Below are 18,322 nucleotides of genomic sequence, written 5' to 3' on the forward strand. Positions count from 1 at the left end.
TTGCAACCAGTGCTGCAGAGTAAACTCTGGCCCAAGGGTGATTAAAATGTTTAGCCCAAGGCATCACGTGGAACGGAAGTGAAGAATACACAGTTTAAACAAACAGGCGAGTTGATCTTCTGCAGAGAGGGACAGTCGAGGGGGAATTGAACTGCTGCGGGAGGTTTTACAGGAACAGCTGTAGGGGCAGAGCTTTTGCGCAACGTTTGCAGCTTTATTACAGCCAAAGAGCACAGCCATAACAGGAGCTTTGGGCCAGTTTTAGCAGCCAAATAAACAAGGCACAATTTGCAGGGTGGGGGGCGGAACTGGGCTCCAATTTGTTCAACCTGTGCATTGCTGCTCCCTGCACCTCGACCATGCTGGAGCCTCACAGGTGGACTCGGACAGACTGCGAGGCATGGCAAGACCCAGCACCTCGAAACCACGAGCCAGGCCCTGATGGTGGCCACACAGGGCACACACAGTGGGGTCTACCACCCGCTTCTAAAGCAGGATCTCGGGTCAGCCCTCGGGGTGCCACCAGCCCACGGGACCTGCTCCCCAAGCACACAGACAACACCCTCGTGAAAGCCCCAGTTTTACTGAAACCCCAGCTTTATTGAAACCCCAGCTTTATTCAAACCCCAGCCCCAGACTCCCCCCTCCTCAGGGCTCGCCCCAAAGGCGGCTCAGCACCGGGCGCTCCCGCAGCCGCCAGGGGCCGCCAGCGCAGGCCCGGCCCCGGCGCCCGGAACCGCAGCGCGGGGCCGCGTTCCCCGCCGGGCCGTTGCTGCGAGGCGCTGAGGAAACGGCGGCCGCGGCCCTTTCGATTCCCGTTCCCCATTCCCACATGGCAAAACGGGGCCCTGCGAAGCCCGGGGCGGCGGGGCCGAGCCCCGGGGCCCGCGGGAAGGGCAGGAGGAAGAAATTCTGGCGGCGCCCCGCGCAGCCTGCCGCCCCGCAGGGCCCTAAGATGGCGGCGGCCCTGCCCCGCAGCCCGCAGGAGTTCTCCGCCAACTGGAAGGCGCTGCAGGAGGTGAGGGCGAGCCGCTGGGCCGGGGATGCTGTCGTTTTCCTTGCTAGTTCAGTTCCACACCGCATATAGTAATTAAAAAACATGTTTTTGTGTTAAAATAACGCGCAGGTGTCAGGGAGATGCCGTTGCAGTAATGCCCCTTCACCCAGATAGAGAGCCCTCATCAGCTTCACACTGAGGCATTGTGTGGAGTACTCTAACAAATGACAGCAGGGTAGAATTGAAGGGAGATAATCTTTTTTTCTTTTTTTTTTTTTCTTTTGGTCATTTTAGCTATTGAAACAAAAGGCAAATAACTCGGATGAGTCCCACTCTGCATGTCAAACACACACCAAAAAGAAGCATCCGCTCAAAGAGGGGACCAGCCAACAAGTTCCAGCTAGCAATGGGAATGAGAAAGTGGTAAAGCCCAAATCCGCAAACAAAAAGGAAAATAGTCCTGCTAAAGACGGTCCTCCTTTGGATAAGAAAAAATCCAAGGCGGTTGCAGTGGACAAGAATTTAAAGCCCAAATCCACAAATAAAACGGACAACAGTTCTGCAAAAGACAATCCTCCTTTGGCTAAGCCAAAATCCAAGAAGGTTGCAACGGACAAGAATTTAAATGGCACCAAAAGCACTGGAAAAAGCTGCAAGGAAAAAAGGAAGAATGGCAATATTGAAAAGGAGAAGGGTGATGTAAAACATAAGAAGAGGAAAGCTGAAGCTGTGGAGCAGCAGCCCAAAGAGTGAGTACTTCAGGCATCATGCATGTATTTGAATGTTTATTTTAGGAGGTGTACGTAAGGAGTACGGAGTATTACATTTGAAATAGCTGCACTCTACCAGACTATATTTTGGGAGAAATAAGATGAACAGTGCCCCTCCTTGGATAAGGCAACAAACTTGCATAGATGACAGTACTAGACTACTTTTCAGAGCTGATTTCTTGATTTAAAAAAAAAAAATCTGCTTTTCCTACACTATAAAGATGCAAAAACACTTTAAAGCTATTTAATGGAATTAAATTTGTACTTACCAGGGCTGACATCTGGTTTGATGATGTTGATCCAAAAGATATTGAAGCAGCAATAGGACCTGAAGCAGCAGAAGTTGCTAGAAGAAAACTGGGACTTGAAACAGGCCGATCCGAACAGTCCGTGGAGCGGGTGCTGGTTAAAGAAAAATCTTCTGATGGGTGAGTGGCATCCCAGTGGGAAGCATGACAGCAGAAGCATCAAGATTCTTCTGATAACTCTGATTTGTAGATGCAACGTGTAAGCTGACATCCCCCTGGGTCTGCTGACAGTCATACTGCTGAGTTCTCCCCGTGAAAATGCGTGCACCTTGTGAACTTTACTGTGCGGTCCTTGTAACAGGTGTGTCACCAAGCTGTCCTTTTTCTTTCAGTCTGACAAGAACTGTAGCTATGGACTGTGAGATGGTGGGAGTGGGACCAAAGGGTGAAGACAGTATTGTGGCTCGAGTGTCCATTGTGAACCAGTTTGGAAAGTGCGTTTATGACAAGTATGTCAAACCTACAGAAGAGGTGACGGATTACAGAACTGCTGTTAGTGGCATACGTCCTGAGAATGTAAAGACAGGTAGGAGTTTTTTCCCAAAAATGTTCTTCAAGCAAGGCAATTTTAATAGGCTACCACAAAAGCCTCATTGGTTGAGCTTGAAAAAGTTTTAGACTTACGTTAAAAAAATTGTAAATAAAATCTAGTCTGAATGCTAGGAAAAAATGTGGGAAGAAGTACTTTTTTACAGAATGGTCACGGATATCCCAGATGAAATTCACTTGTTAATTATGGTGTGGGAATAATATGTAAGTTGATTTCCTTTTAGTGTTGTGCTCTTCATGGCAAGAAGATTCAGTGTCAAATACAAATTCATATAACTACAGTCCCAAAGATACAATTGCCTTCACAAAAAAAGACTCAGTGTTTTAATTGTAGCTTGCTTAGTGTCTTAGGTGTCTAACAGAAGGTGGTTTAATTGTGTGGTGTTTTTAGGTGAAGATTTTAAAACAGTTCAGAAGGAGGTTGCTGATATCTTGAATGGAAGGATTTTAGTTGGGCATGCTTTACACAATGACCTAAAGGTACGTGGCTGCAAATTTCTTACTTTGAAGACAAGGCTCCAAACATTGAAAATTGATTAACTTTCTAATATATCTTCCTAGATTAGTCAGATGAACACACCTGAACTCCTATAGAAATGACAGCTTTATAGTTGTTAGCTCAGTTTCATGTCCTTATACACTGCACCAAGTATAGCCCTATTCACTTATACTATTGACTTCAACTTCCACGCTGACTTAATAGCACTGATTTGGCTACTAAAGAGCCAGAGAAGAAACACCATAATGAAACAAACCTTTGCATGCTTTGCTTAGCCTCCAAAGCTCAACAGTTTGGTTACTTTCCATATAACAGCACTCATTAGCCCGGAAATACAATTTCTTTCAGGTCCTATTTCTTGATCATCCTAAGAAGAAAATGCGCGACACACAAAAATATAAACCTTTCAGGCAGAGAGTCAAGGTAAGAAACTGATGTGAAGGAACACCTTGATTAACTGACTCCTGGGCTCCTGAATCCCAGCTTCTAGGTTGCCCCACTTGCTTCTGTTTCTCTTTACTACCTGAAACAAGTCTAATTGAATGCTTACTTAGTGTTTGAAATACGGCAATGTCACTTAGTTCATTACAGACATTACCAGTAATACCTGTAGACAAAATTCAGTGGTTCTCCCATTCTTTACCACTTGCATGGTCTTCATAACACTTCTCTGGATAGCAACATAAGATGGTACAGTTCTAATTACAGTAAGGCTTATGTGATCCCTCTTAATAGTATAATTTGTACAAGGATATAAAAAAATACAGATGGTTTCAAATGTCTACTGAGACTGCAGGAGTAAAGGTTCAGATTATAGGGCGATATTTTAAGTTTCATAACTATATACTTAGTTTCTCACAATAAAACACCCCAAACATAAGTCTTAGGGTTATGGTAATACATAGAAAACCCTCTTAGCAGTGCATGCAAATGTGCATAATCCTTGTAATTTGTAAATTCTCCTTGCTAGTTCACAAACAGAAGCTGTATGTATACGCACATCTATATATTTCAAGCAGTGTGAGACAGCATGATTCAATCTTTTTTATTTCCAGTCTGCACGGCCATCATTGAAGCTGCTCTGTGAAAGACTGCTAAATGTTCAAGTGCAGACATCAGAGCACAGCTCGGTATGTATCTCATCAGAACGTATGTTTTTGGGTAGATCAGTAAGATAGTACACATTAGCTCTAGGATCAGGATTCAGCTGAGAATCCTGCGGCTTCATTCTGTCCTCTCGATGAAAGTTAGCAAGCTCTGCTTGGACACCATCACAGACTAAGATTGCCATCTAAGCTTGCGTACTGTTATGTGCCTCACACCATTTATTTCCTTACTTTCATAAACTTATTGTGCATAAGTCAACTATATTTTGTTTAAATATTAATTATTACTATTTTAAGATCCTTAGTTTAAAAAAAAAAGTAAAATCCCAAGTATCAACTGCTTACTTTAAAAGCAGCATTCTACACCTATGGCAGGTTAGATAAAATAGCAAGAGCCTATTCTCAGCAGATACTCTCTTATCCACTGAAAAAATGGAGGTACAACAGAGGAATGAACTGAAAAAGCAGAGCAAATTTTGAAGGTACCTCCAAGATACTACGTCATTTTTTCATAATGGCTTTCCAAGTCACAGTCAGAGAAAGAAGTGCATAGCCTCGTGGTGGGCCGTACATGTTCGTTCCCCTCCATTAGTCACACTAGGGCTTCTACATCTGGAAGAAGATTATGAAGCGTTACTTGAAAGGATTTATTAATTAAGATGATGGGAGATGTAGCTGTTTATTAACAATAAATGTTTTTCAACCATGTTTTGTTAAGCCTTCTGTATGTTCTGTTTTCTTTTAGGTTCAGGATGCGCAAGCAGCTATGAGACTGTACACCTTAGAGAAAAAGCAATGGGAAGCTGCTATTAAGAACAAATCTAAAGACAAACTGTAAAACTTGAATGATTCTACGCTGTGTTTTTTATCTGCAGTATTTGCTGTTTTCTTGTCAGATTCTGGGCAAATTTAGAGAGCGCAACTCGGAACCAACAGCAGCTATTTCATAAAATAATACAAAAACAAACAAAAAACCAGCAGATGACACTTCCAACATGGTACATGAATGCTGCCATACAAGAATACTGCTGAAGTATCCCCTTTCTGGACAGGATATATGCCTAATGCCTACTACTGTGTTTCAACAATACTTGGCTGCACTTGTCAACTACTTCATCAGTTCTATTTCTGCAAAGGAAATACACGCTGAGTTTAAAAAAATAAAGTGTTTTTAAATTATGATAAATGTAGGAAAAAATTGTTACTGCTTTACTGAAATTACCAAGGTAAAATGTTTATTTCAGATATTTCTAAAGTCTACAAAGTAAGGCAAGTTCTTAATTACTGCTGTTAGTCTCACAGTTGTAACTAAACCAATGGAACATAAACTTGTTTATGTATTATTAATGGCCCAATATTAATCTTTCTGGTGAGAAAAACGTCTCAAAGTATTTCAGGCTTTTATATCTGAACCAGAAGTCTACAAGATTTGATCTTATATACAAAAAAAAGTTTACTTTACTTTTGCAGTTTCACAAGTGCTGTATCCACAAGGGTCATTATCTCCTGGAGAGAAATATGAGAATTGTCAAATAAGTACCTTGTTGCTTCAATTATTTTTATACTTCTAAATTAATAAAGAACATTGTGTTTAACATAGCCCTTTAAGACGACTGATGTTTTAAACATATGTAAGGTCTGATTCTGCAAAATCCAAAGCAATTGTAATTATCAGACTGAACACTAATGTTGTGATTTAAATAATCTAAATGGATAGTGGAAGGTAGCAAGGAATGGGTTTCAGAGATTTAGCAGTGGTATGCCACACACTGTATCGCCAGAATGAGAGAGTTCTGGTATTGTCTGTCAACAGGTGGCGTGGGGAACAACAAATTGCATTTACAACAGAAGAGGGAGCTTTCTTCTCATTTGTGATTTTTTTATGTGCACTACTTTATAGATGCACGGTTCATTAAAATGGTGCAGAGACACCAGAGAACAAGTTTGTAGGCCTCTCTCTGAGAGGAATTACATAAGCAGGCTAAATGCATAACTAAGAAGAGCAAGGTTATAAGACTAACCAGTTATATTGGCTTGCTGAAAAAAAACACTGCTGATTACTTGACTGTAAGATGTTACAAAGGAAATATTAGCATAGCACATGAAATAGCATGAATAACTTTCCCGTTTCTGGTATTTCAATAGTTATCTTTTTTCAATATAACTATGTGTTGGAATATAAGTTAACCCTTCAGGCAAACTATCACAGTGGTTTTGTTTGTTTGTTTGTTTGTTTTTCCAAGGATGTCTCATAAAGAGAAAGTAACTGGATGCTATATACTTGTTTTATTCCTTTGAACTTTAGCCTGTTTAGTGTGAAAACTGTAGTAAGTTAACGCAGTGCAATGCTGCAAGAGACCAAAACATTGTGTTAAAAATTACAGCACAGAGCATAAAGAAAGTCTTCCAACTAGTTGTTTTCAACACAGAAATATTCTTACAACTCACTCTTCACACCATATACACATAATTCTTCTGTAAATTTCTATACTGTGTAATTCCACCTAAAAATTTAAAATCCATAACCAGAAATAGTGTAGCATATTAAGCACACACCCTTTATTGTCCCAGTATCTTCTACATACCGTGCTAGATGGAAAACGGCTTTTTATTTCAGACAGCAGTTCTTCCATTTTCTGGGACACCATGTCCAGCACAATGTCATCTATAATGTAAATGAACAGGATAATTTATAGTTACTGGTACAATTTCCAATGGTTTTAGCAGGGGCTAAAGAAAAGTAGAAAGGGGATGGATCTATGCAAACGGAAGCCAAGGTAAGATGAAGTTATAAAATCAATAAATTGCAGGGACTTTTTATAATTATTCAAAGACAAGAAAGTACTGGATAAATACACAATTCCAATTCCTCCTCCTTTCTTAGATATATAGTGAGTCCTTCCTGAGAATAACTTCCATTTGCCTGAGCAGCTGCTTTTTCTTTACTGTCTTTTAGGGGTGGGGGAGGAGACTGGACAAATAACACTACCATCTTACCATACTGAACCATCTCATTAATCAGCATACAGATATTTTCCACCACTTCTGGATCATCACAGTGAAAGTGGTAGGCCTCTTTGATCACGTTTATTCCACTGCCTTTTGAATCCGTTATAAATCGGAAAGCTGATAATTCTGAAAGGGAAACAAATGCATCTGGGCTAATCGGTTGTTGCAGAGTGCATTATTTGCTTTCCAGTCCCCTGCCCTTGTGAGCACATGTAGTATTTTTCCAGGAAATCATGTCCATTCTTTTCAGCCTTCCTAAAAGCTATTCTGAAGCATATTTGGCCAAGTAGGAAACCATATATGCAGCAGATGTTGTCATGCATGGCAGACGTAATATTTATTGTTTCTTTGAGCTCCACCCTTTTACATTGTAAATAAAAAATGAAAACACTCTCAAGTTACTAATAAATGAGACTGTGCTGATCTACTACTACTCAGACATGCATGCCAGCTCCACGGGAAGAAAAAATCTGCACTTCCAGTTTCACTATTTCTCTTTCCAGTTCTGCAAGAAAAGATTAACTCGGGAGAGCAGAAGACAATCTCAATCCCACTATGAACTCTTAAACTATGCAGAAGCACCTCTGAGGTGATTTGCAATTAACAAAAATTAATTACTGAATGTTACCAGATAGCCTTAGAAGGCTTGCTAATGCCAGACAGGCATTCTTCACCAGCACAGCTCTTTTCAGGTTCATCCTAAGTGCATCCAGCAGAAGCATTGTTGTGGGCTCATAGTCATTTTCAGTTAAGCAACCTTTAGAAGAAAAAATGAAAATACAAACATTTAAAATACACACCTGCATCACGACTTCTGTTTCTGAAGGTTTTTTTTAACTATGCAGCAAATGTTACAAAGAAAGAATGTGAAAACCTGTATTATAGTAACATAGACCCAGTAAAGCCTTATCGTGAGCTGTATCCATCAGCAGTATCTAGTTACATAATCACTATGGATAATCGAAAATGGCTTCATTACAGTGTCAGAGAGCAAATACAGGGAGGGTTTATTAAGAGGATGCAAGTTTCTAACTCTGCTGCCATCTGCAGAGCCTGCTAAGGCCAAGCAGCCTGTATTTCATGAACCTCCCGGCAGCGGTGTTTGACGTGCTAGCCTTTTCCATGCACAAGGGACAAGATAAACACCTGGGGAAAACACACCTTGGAGTGACAATGCCCACAGAGCCGAGCAAGCTGGTTCCGTAACCGCTCCATTCTGGAGGTGCTCTTGAATGACCGCAGTGGTAATGGGGACAGCACTTTTCAGCAACACTTGGTCCGCGTTATTCTCTGAATTACCACAACAAAAAGGAAATGCATCAGGCAGGGTTATTTAATCAAGTAACAACATCACAAGCTCATTATAAGTCAAATTATATCAGTCAAACACTAATAGGCGATGGCACTGGAGTAAAGCCACATTATTTTAATATGGTCGACAGTAAGGGAAGAAATCCAAAACATGCAAATCAGATTTTACAGGACTACTAAATGGTAGTGTTTATTGCAGAAAGCTGAACTTCTCTGGGAACTAGTTTTCCTCTGCCATTTAAATTACACTTGGGCATCACAGCAGGAAACCAAACAAAACAATATTTTGGACTGAAAATTTTTCACAGGTTGGGTGTTTAGCTGGTAACATAAATCAAACAGGTAGATTGTCACACAAAGAAAACAAAACACACCAAGTGCAATTGTGCACACTCTGTGCTTTCAGCCTTCCTTGACCATTAGAACACAACACCTATAAAAGAACACATTGGAGAAACAAATCTCCATAAACTCCCAGTGTGGTCCCATAAAAAGGGGTCGGCTCTTGATCATTTAAAGTTATTCTAGCAGTGCTGTGGAGACATCTCCACAGAATGACAGAAAAAAAGTAAGAAAAATCCAGTCACAGCAACACAAATGTCTGAACTCAAGCACAATACCTGCTGCATTTCAGTCACATGAGTCTAGGCACAATACTTGCTGGGTTCTACTTACCACTCACAGCCAAGCTCCAGAGAACTGCACAGCTAGAGAGGCAGATCTGTTCATTATGAAGAAATTTTTTTAAAATCGACAGAAGGTCTGAAATTAATCCAGCTTTCCTTAGATTCTCTGCTGCAATTCCTGAGGAGCAGAGAAAAAGATATCGTATAAAATCTGGCATTTGTGCCCCTGTCACTCTCCTTGCAACAAACTGCACTACCAACCATATTTAACCAGTGATACCAAACAGGTAACATCATACCATGAGCAGGCCAGAAGAAAGAAAAAGATTGGATTCAGTTAGGAAATAAGGTATAAAATTTGGTCTTAGCTAGTAACTTTATTTGTGTAAGTGTAGACATTTCATAACACTTTGTACAAACTAGTCTTTTCAGATTGTCCCCTTGTTGTGAAATTCTGTGACCATTTTCCAAACAGTCTTGTGATGACTGCTGAATTGACACTGCAAACAAAAAATACTATAAATATTTAGCAATTACAATCTCAGGAGAAAAAAAAAATAGAGGCAGAATGTAGAAGAGTTTCAGTTCACCACAGCACAGCCGGAAATAGAATCCAGGTTCTATGCCCTCATTTTCCCAAGCACTACTATTTGCACAGCTTTTATTTGTTTCTAAAACAGTCAAATACAGCACAGCTCTGCAATACATACAACTCAGTAAGTGCCTGAAGCCTCAGCAGTGTAACTTATTCATAACATATCTGAAAGTATAAGAAATCTTACCACTATTACCCCATCAAACTAATATCTACGGGCATCCACATCTCAGTGAAGTCATGAGTTCTGCACTGTACCTTGGATTAGATTATCAAAGTGGAAAAATAAGAATATTCCTCCAAAAATGAACAAAGTGACCCACCACTGGCTGAAATCATCATCAGTAACGTGCAGATCAATGAAAGAAGCTCTTCATTTTCAGAGTGTTTTCTCACTATCTCTAATAGAGAAATGGTCACATTCTCATCCAGGGTCATCACCACATCCTGTTCTAGAGCTGTCAAAAGTAAACATTAAAACAGAACAAAAATTTCAGTGGCTTTGAATGAAGTTTGAAGCTCCTGCTCTCTACGTAAGTAAAGCAATCAACTAACAGCTATTCAACTATTTCTTCACATAAACTCCAAAATTACTTCAAATTTTCTTTCTTCCAAAACACATTTCTTACTACTTTCAATCCTGTACCATTATCAGGTGTTATTGGAGTAAAATGCCAAGAAACTGACAGAACGGACAACACAAGAGAGCAAAATGTCTTCTGTATTTTTATGCTTTGAAAGTCAAATACCAGAGCACTGAAAAACTCTTATTTGTAACATGAAAACAAACTCGGTAGACAGGTAAGACCAGTAGCCTGGATTTAAAATTTGCACTTTAACATGGAATACACATATGCCAGTCCTAAAGAAAGCCCCCAAGAATCTCGGCTCTTATTAAAGCTGGCTAAATTCCTCTATTACCTTAAATTTATCCCCTAAAATTATTACTGAAACCATTTCAAACCTTACCTGCTACATCTAACATTACAAGATACGGGCTGTATTATCCAGCATTGGTTGGAAATGTTGTAACTGTACCTTGAGTAAGAATTTCAAGCAATAAACTGCAACCATCTACTTGTAACTTGAGGGAATCTATATGAGCCTTCATTGCAAAAGTGATCAATTCTGTGAATTTTGGCAGATAGGGCAAGGCTGTAGGGAAGAGAAATGATTTGAAACAACATTCAGTTACGCAGTCGATTGCTCAGTAGATGTTTATGCTTCAAAAACACCAGAGTTCTGGTTTCAAATGAATTTGAGTCCCTGTGAAGGATGGGATACAGTAAAACAACATTCTTGAATGAAAGAACAGTAAAGTTTTCTGCAGTGCTGAAGAGGTTGGCAACTCTAAGGAAAAAAAAATAAAAATTACTCTTATTGATTACAGATATTGAACATCCCTGTGTGTTAATAGTATATGCTAATGCCAGTTTTAAAATGCTGTCACAAAAATGCAGCGCTATTTGATAAACTGAGTTAACCCAGTGCTTTAAAAAAATTGATCTGAAAGATCTGAAAAAATGTGCAGATAGTGGGAGAAAATAGTGTTCACCCACACAGCTTTACTAGACACACAGAAACTAGACACACGTAGCTAGCGTTTGCTCTATCAGTCTCACAGCCCTAGCCATTACCCACAACCTATCCCCATGCTGATATGAATTACCTTCTTCAACAAATGTCAGTTTGCCCATTCCCCTTGGTTGCCAATTAAAACATCACCAAGTTTTTTCCAGTACCCATTTTTCTTGTCCAGTAAAACATGTCGCTGTTCAGCAAAAGCATTTACGAACAAGTATCAACACAATCACATCAACTAGCAATCTATTTCAGTGTTCCAAAAATCAAAAATATGAAGACAGCAATTTCATTCTCATTGTTAGGAGACTTTTTTTCCTCTTCGCATTATCTCAAAAGGTAAGGAAAGAGCAGAATAAATAAATGAAGAAAGCAGTACCTTACCACTTTCATCTCCTACAAAGCTGGCAAGGTGCTGCATGGCTCTAGCCTGTGCTTCTTCTACATCCCAGAAAGCCTGCATGAATTCTACATTTAAAAAAAAAAAAAAAAAAAGATCATTTGATACAAAACAGTTAAAAAAATCACTCAAATTTTATCTATTTTTGTGCAAGATGTGAATCCATATAAATTAAAACAACAAATTTGTGATTGTTGGATTGTTGAAAGAGAAACCCTTTCTCCCTAAGCATCAGTCATTAGAGTATCATGATTCACCTCTATAATCTCTGTATTTTGCACATATGTCGTGGAACTGTTGGAGTATTGAATCAAAGCAGGGCTAAGGGCTTTAAATGCGTTATTCGGACAGCCTTTTCATATTAAGAGATAACCTCATCCTTACAAGAAAAAAGGCAGAGTAGATCTTTTGTTGGCATAAATTGGCAAACACGTTAGAATGCAGACAAAATAAGTGTGGTTCCCAGATTTTCAGAGGAATGATCTCTGACCCCACTGCACAGTAGGTATGGCTGGTAAACTTACAAAGTTCTAGAAAAGGCTATACAGTGATTCTTGCTCCAAAGCGTATCCCATTCCATTTCAAATAAAACGGGAACACAATAACTATTTTTTAACAGACTGGAAAACACATTGATTTATCTTCTACAAATCAAATTCATCTTTTTTTCCTCATTACCTAGAACATTTTCGATTCCTCCCTCAAGGAGCACATCTATTACACAGGGAGACAAAGACTTTTTCTGTTTTATTAAAAAGGAATCAGCAACGATCAGGCATTCCCCAACAAATGGAACATCAGTCAGATCCCTAGAATTATGAGAGACAAAGGTAGTACCAATAAATTAGAACTGGTAAGTTTCAGAAATATTTCTACAGGCTTCATTTCATTTTGATATAAAAAATTAAACAATGCTTTTTGAAGACTAGATTATTTTTTGACAAAACTTACACAGTTTATTTCAAAACCGCTGATGAAAAAGCTTACTGTAAACAAGCCAGACTTAGGCTTCGATTTAATTGTTTGTAAAATAGATACAATACCAAAATATTACATTGCATCCTGAAGCTGATGCATTCTCAAGATGCAAAAAATTGTGTGCAACACGATTTTATAATGCAACTCTTCAAAAAAGGTCAACTACACAAATCAGAATGCTCGTTTCTAAAAGGACAACAAGTCTTTGACTTTTTGTAGTAACTCAATTTGTCAAGGCGGTAAGATCAGCAACCTTGATTCAATCCCTTTCAAGCCATAGCTAACGTTCCCTATCTTTGGAAGGTATGTGGGGTTTAGGACAAGAAATAACAATAAAGGCAAAGCATCTAGAACTCACTTTGCTGTGGGTCTCATGCTGGGCTGAATCTGTAGCATCATAAATAGAATTGGGAATAAAGACAAAGAGCTGTTATCTCCATTTTGCATCAGTGGCAGAACTCCCTCAAGACGGCTGGTATTATGCCTGAGATCCTGCAGCAATGAAGTGATCTCTTCCGTCTGTAAAGAGTATAGTAACAGTAGAGTTTACACACACAAATTTACAGATATCCTGGTGGGCTCATGACATTTTAAATGTATAATGAAACATTATTACATACATTCAGAATGAAGCAGGTGATCATGTCAAGTAGAATACAGCCTAGAGACCAGATGTCTGATTTCTCACTGAAACAAAAATTGAATGTTTCCGGAGCCATCCAAGCCTTGCTATCTGTTGAAATAAGAATCCCATGGTAACACTGCTGACACTGTATTATACACAGTGTTGCTTGCACAGGCATGAACTGCAGGCAATAGTTTTATGTCTAAAAATAGAGATATTCAGCAGAGACTACAGTCTTTTTTTTGTTTGGTTGGGTTTTTTTGTTGTTTTTTTACTGGCGATATGTTACAAAAGAGTAAGAAACGCTACAACTAATAAATCATTTTTCAAGATGTAACTGCATATACATCAAGCTAAAAAGGATTCCAACTGTATTTATTACAGAGAAGTTTTGAGACTTATAGACAGCTTTCAATTGTGAACACAATTAATGCTCCAGGCAACTCTCTGTGAGTATGCTATTCATATTTTAGAAGGATAATGCAGAGAAGGGGGAGGGAGATAACATTTCTCTCTTTGGCTGATTTTTCTCTGGAGATTAACAAATATGCACCATAAATTAATCTTTTATAAATATAGTAAAAATAAAAGAAATACCTACTTTCTTCCACTCTTATTTTCCATTTCGCTTCATCAGTCATAAGTGTTTCTGTACTGAAGTCACAAAGCATGAAGGATTCTTCACCAGTCACAAGAATGTTTGATGGCTTGAGATTTCTGCAACACAAATATTTTCTGTCAGCATGTGAAATCAGAATCTAATGATATGTAGCTACAGGTTCCCAGCATCTCTACACATTAGAAAGTTTGGGGTTTGTTTCTTGTTTTGATATACAAGTGGTAATCAACTGAAAATTATTTTCTTCCTTTACTGTGAAATGCTTTTGAAATTGCAATTACAACAAAATTTATCTGAACATGGAATGCAATGACTTACTTTACTTAGTTACACATAGTATACTTTTGTCCGTCACAGCCACCAAAATGTAAGCATCGTTGACGGGCAATATTCTAATTTTTATATTAACAATCATACCTCACATTCAAAACAAGAGAGAACACCTCTTTCAAATGGCTAATTCAAGACAAAATTCAAGAAACAGATGACTTCAGGAGTCACAAAAAATTAATCTACACGTGAAACCCAGAATTTCTATCTCCTAGTCCCCCCTTTTTGAATAGTAAAATTCACCGCTTATTAAAAGAAGAGCTGCAGTGAATCAGAAGTCACTGCAAAGAGCAATGACCTATCAGACAATGAGAACAGGATTTCTACTCACCTATGCAAAATGTTTTGTTTGTGTATATAAAACAAAGCATCCACCATCTGTCCCAGGAACTTCACCATCACCTGTTGACAGGTACATACGTGAAAATGTAACACAAATACAATAACATGACAGTGAAATTAAACATTTAACAAGAGAGAATGCCTGTAATTGAAGTAAGGTCCAGAGTGGAAGGAAATACTATTCTCCCCAAACAGATAAATATGCTAATCTCTGTGTGTATTAGACAATTGCTATTATCCATACTTTCCATGGATAAAAAAGTAAAACAGGGAAAGATTTAATTGCTTGAGAGCAAGATACACAAAGAGTTAATTGTTGATACAGAAACTTCATAGTGATTCAGGGCAAAGAAGCAGATAACTTCCAAAAGCACCCGTCAGCAAAACTGTGTGCTTTGAAGATTTTGAGGAAAACTTTGAGAAAGAGTGAATACAGAGAAAGAAATATAAAAGCAGCAAGACTCTGTCAGTTCAACTAAATGCCTCTTCTGTACTTTTTACCATGTCTGCTATTTTCTCTGACTTCTGCCTTTTTGTCTTGATCAGAGATGAAAGATCTTCTTGGCCTGAGTGCTGCATTACCAGACAAAGGAACAAAGATGATATCTGTAATAAAACATTACACCAAGATTGTCTAATTGTTTGCAGGTAATAACATATCCAGTAAGATAGATAAAAACAAGGACTTGGCCAAACCACTGGGTATGATGTTCACCAACACGCAGGTGTTCTGAGATGTTTAATCTGTCACAGAGCATACAATATTTACTTTCTTATATTAAAAATAGAGCACCTGTGTTTTTTTCCAAAAACATTACCCAAGCATCTCTTATATGAAGCAACGTGGAACAATTCAAGTCGAATATACACCCATAAAAAACAACATTAATTTCACCTGAGTGCTGAATCAAAACTGAAAATAAACAAGACAGGACTTTTGGTTTCCTATAGCCTCCTACGAAAGTTCTGTTTGTTTAAATGCAGGCATGCTGAAGACAGAACAAAAGCAGCTTAAAATTATACATTTTACACAACCAATCCTAGTTAATTCTCACCTCATTATTCCAAGTCACAAACAACTCCTTGTAAGTACAGATGTTTGAATGACGAAGTTTTAGCAAATCCATTGCCTGCATAGAAAAAAAATACTGAGAGAAAGCAGTCTATAGCTACATACTCCTTCCCACTGAAAATGACCCTAAAGAATATCATAAGCCAGTTCCTGACATGTTCATGTCACGTGTCTGATCAAATCCTTTCTGTGTGTAAGCTCTGTTATATATTTGCATGTGCCATTGTAGGAAAATACTTCAGTAAGACTGCTCGGTGTAATGCTGTAACAGCATTGTGAGGCTCAAGGTACAAACAGATCCTAAGGGACATGGTATTGGTATCCTCAATTTGTAACATCTGAACCTGACAACATATTTTAGGATGTGAGAGTCAAGATGATTTTTCTAGCGTAGGCGTTATTTCAAATAACCCCTATGCAAGCTCAAACCACAAAAAGTATGATGGCACTAGTGAGATGTTTATCTCCTTTACGTTGGTTTCAGTGTAAGGAACTAACAATTACCAGTTACTTTAACAAATTTGCTGATGATGAAAAAAGTAACAGGAATTCAGCTCACTGTCCTAGTTTTGTTTGTGGCTGTGCAGACATTAAAAAAAAAAAAAAAGTAAGAAGAGCCACGCTTCCAGCTTGCACAGCTACATTTATTTCAATAGATGCATCAGCAGACAATTTGGATCAAACTGTATCAGGAAAGACAGTCTCAGTATATAAAGAAGTTACTTATCCTGAATAGGATGAAGCATTTTTAGAGATATATGTTCTCCCTTATTTTCCACTGCAGATATCATGCATACTGGACACTGTGAGACTAATTCATCTGATATTATTTCACATATTTTGTTTAAACAATTTTTGGTATTTTAACAGTATTTCTGATGTTCCTTCTTATGCATGGCATTGAAAAAAGTTTGCACAAAAAAAGGTAAAAGAGAGGAAGAAACTAGTCAAATTACTCACATCATGAAATACCCAACTCTGAGAAATGAACATGTAATGAAACATGCTTGACAGAAATTAAATTAACAATAATAAATAAAAATATAAACAGGCTATGTTCTCCTTCAGCTTGAAGGCCAAAATGATGAGCTTTGCTCTTTGTCCTCACCACAAAACAAATACAAGCTCTGAAAAATGGATCTTCTGAGAACAGCTGTCCACTTGAATCTACATATTCAAATACAGGAAGAACTAATAAAAAATCCTGGCCTCAACTCAAGCAGAGGGCAGGGATAACACCCTTCAGATAGTCCTACCCAATTTGTATGTTGGCTATTTACACAGCCAATCTTTGTAGATAAAGACTTTGTTCTGTTAAAGTCTTTGGTCTTTGTAAGTGAAGCTAGTAAAGAAAACCTGCACTGATACCTCCTTCAAGGCCGTGTTTGCTTGCATTTCTTCAGTGCATTCAACCTGTACCAAACAAACAGAAGACAAAGATGAGACTGCAATATAGAAACAAGTACAAACTTGCCAAGAGGATTAGAATTGGCAATTGCGTATGAATTGGCATAAATTTTAAATGATAGCTCCAATCTGTAATGCTTGGAACAGTCTTGGTTTTGGGAGATGAACAGAAAGCTTTAAGTGACTCCACAACCGCTAGTCACTGCTCCTGCACTATCAAAGCAGCAGAAAGCTTTGGTGAAAGCACACTGGATGGACCTAAATAGGGCGTTCCCCTTTCCCCAGTTCTATCTCAATATTCTGGTAAACTGATCCAATTCCTCAGATTTCCAAAAGAGCAGCACAATGTAAGATACAAACCTACTCTTACCCAGCGGCCAAGCTACAGACCGTGTTTGCCTCTTTTACTATCAAAAGGGCCCACAGAAATGACGAACTCTTGTTTTCCTAGCAACCACCTTCTCACCTGCTTTATTACATATTTCTTCTTCTCACTCCTTTTTCCTTTTGATTCAACTACCAGCATTGTGCCCAGCGCCCCAGGCCACAGCTGCTCCACTACCTGGCAGGCAGAGGAGAAATATTAATGCATCTTGCTGCAAGGGGTGACACAACCATGGCAGGGACCCCTTTCAAGCCCCCCTCTCACCGAGACCCTCCACACAGAGCACTCCTCCCGCTCCCTGCAGCAGGACAACACGCACCTCCCAAGCCTCCTCTCCCCTCCTCAAATTTCCCCCCTACATCCTGCTGTAGAAGGGCAACACCGCCACCTCCCCAGGGCCTCATAATCCCTTCATCTTACTGTGTTATATATTTTATATTTTATACTCGTTGTTTCAGTACACCCCAGCGCCTCCTTCCCCAAGGGGCCGCTTACACCCCCACCACCCACCCCCTACAGGACCCAGACGCCCCCCATTTCCCCCCTGAGCCACCACAGCCTCCCCCGAGGGGCAGAGCCCCCCGGCCCCCCCAGCACCACCTCGTATCCCTCCATGAGCCCCTGAGGGACCGGGCCGGGCTCCCCCAGCCCCCGGGGGCGGCCGGGCAGCCGTTGGCCCCGGTTCCCCTCAGGGAATTTGGGGGACGGGCGCCGAGCCGTCGGGGCTCGCAGGAAGCTTCGTCAGCGCTTATTGAGGGCAGCAGGGCCGCCCCGCCCCGCCCCCACCGTTTTCTGGATGGGGGATTTCGGTTA

The 18,322-nt window shown here is 39.6% G+C and overlaps 2 protein-coding genes across 4 annotated transcripts; one reads left to right on the forward strand and one right to left on the reverse strand.

Moving 5' to 3' along the window:
• The first annotated feature begins 704 nt into the window (after positions 1 to 704).
• Positions 705 to 5,837, forward strand: REXO4 (REX4 homolog, 3'-5' exonuclease). Its single transcript, XM_035555178.1, has 8 exons — positions 705 to 1,018; positions 1,292 to 1,746; positions 2,040 to 2,195; positions 2,408 to 2,601; positions 3,016 to 3,104; positions 3,472 to 3,546; positions 4,179 to 4,253; positions 4,975 to 5,837. Exons 1-8 carry the CDS (start codon positions 833 to 835, stop codon positions 5,065 to 5,067), a joined length of 1,323 nt encoding a protein of 440 aa, XP_035411071.1. The 5' UTR covers positions 705 to 832; the 3' UTR covers positions 5,068 to 5,837.
• STKLD1 (serine/threonine kinase like domain containing 1) lies at positions 4,284 to 18,247 on the reverse strand. 3 transcript variants are annotated; one of them, XM_035555174.2, is made up of 20 exons: positions 18,110 to 18,247; positions 17,591 to 17,686; positions 17,086 to 17,130; positions 15,701 to 15,775; positions 15,147 to 15,251; positions 14,635 to 14,705; positions 13,956 to 14,071; positions 13,350 to 13,462; positions 13,088 to 13,248; positions 12,430 to 12,560; positions 11,736 to 11,819; positions 10,809 to 10,925; positions 10,094 to 10,228; positions 9,225 to 9,353; positions 8,400 to 8,528; positions 7,867 to 7,995; positions 7,227 to 7,364; positions 6,815 to 6,894; positions 5,692 to 5,735; positions 4,284 to 4,841 (listed from the first exon to the last, which is right to left on the reverse strand). In XM_035555174.2, exons 1-20 carry the CDS (start codon positions 18,122 to 18,124, stop codon positions 4,763 to 4,765), a joined length of 1,992 nt encoding a protein of 663 aa, XP_035411067.1. In that variant the 5' UTR covers positions 18,125 to 18,247; the 3' UTR covers positions 4,284 to 4,762. The 3 variants fall into 3 exon arrangements, with proteins under 3 accessions (XP_035411067.1, XP_035411070.1, XP_035411069.1); XM_035555176.2 differs by lacking the exon at positions 4,284 to 4,841 and having other exon boundaries at positions 5,595 to 5,735; positions 18,110 to 18,246; XM_035555177.2 differs by lacking the exons at positions 15,701 to 15,775; positions 17,086 to 17,130; positions 17,591 to 17,686; positions 18,110 to 18,247 and having other exon boundaries at positions 15,140 to 15,251.
• Between the last annotated feature and the right edge of the window lie 75 nt (positions 18,248 to 18,322).

Source organism: Cygnus atratus, chromosome 19 (assembly GCF_013377495.2).
Source record: "Cygnus atratus isolate AKBS03 ecotype Queensland, Australia chromosome 19, CAtr_DNAZoo_HiC_assembly, whole genome shotgun sequence".
Taxonomy (NCBI): domain Eukaryota; kingdom Metazoa; phylum Chordata; class Aves; order Anseriformes; family Anatidae; genus Cygnus; species Cygnus atratus.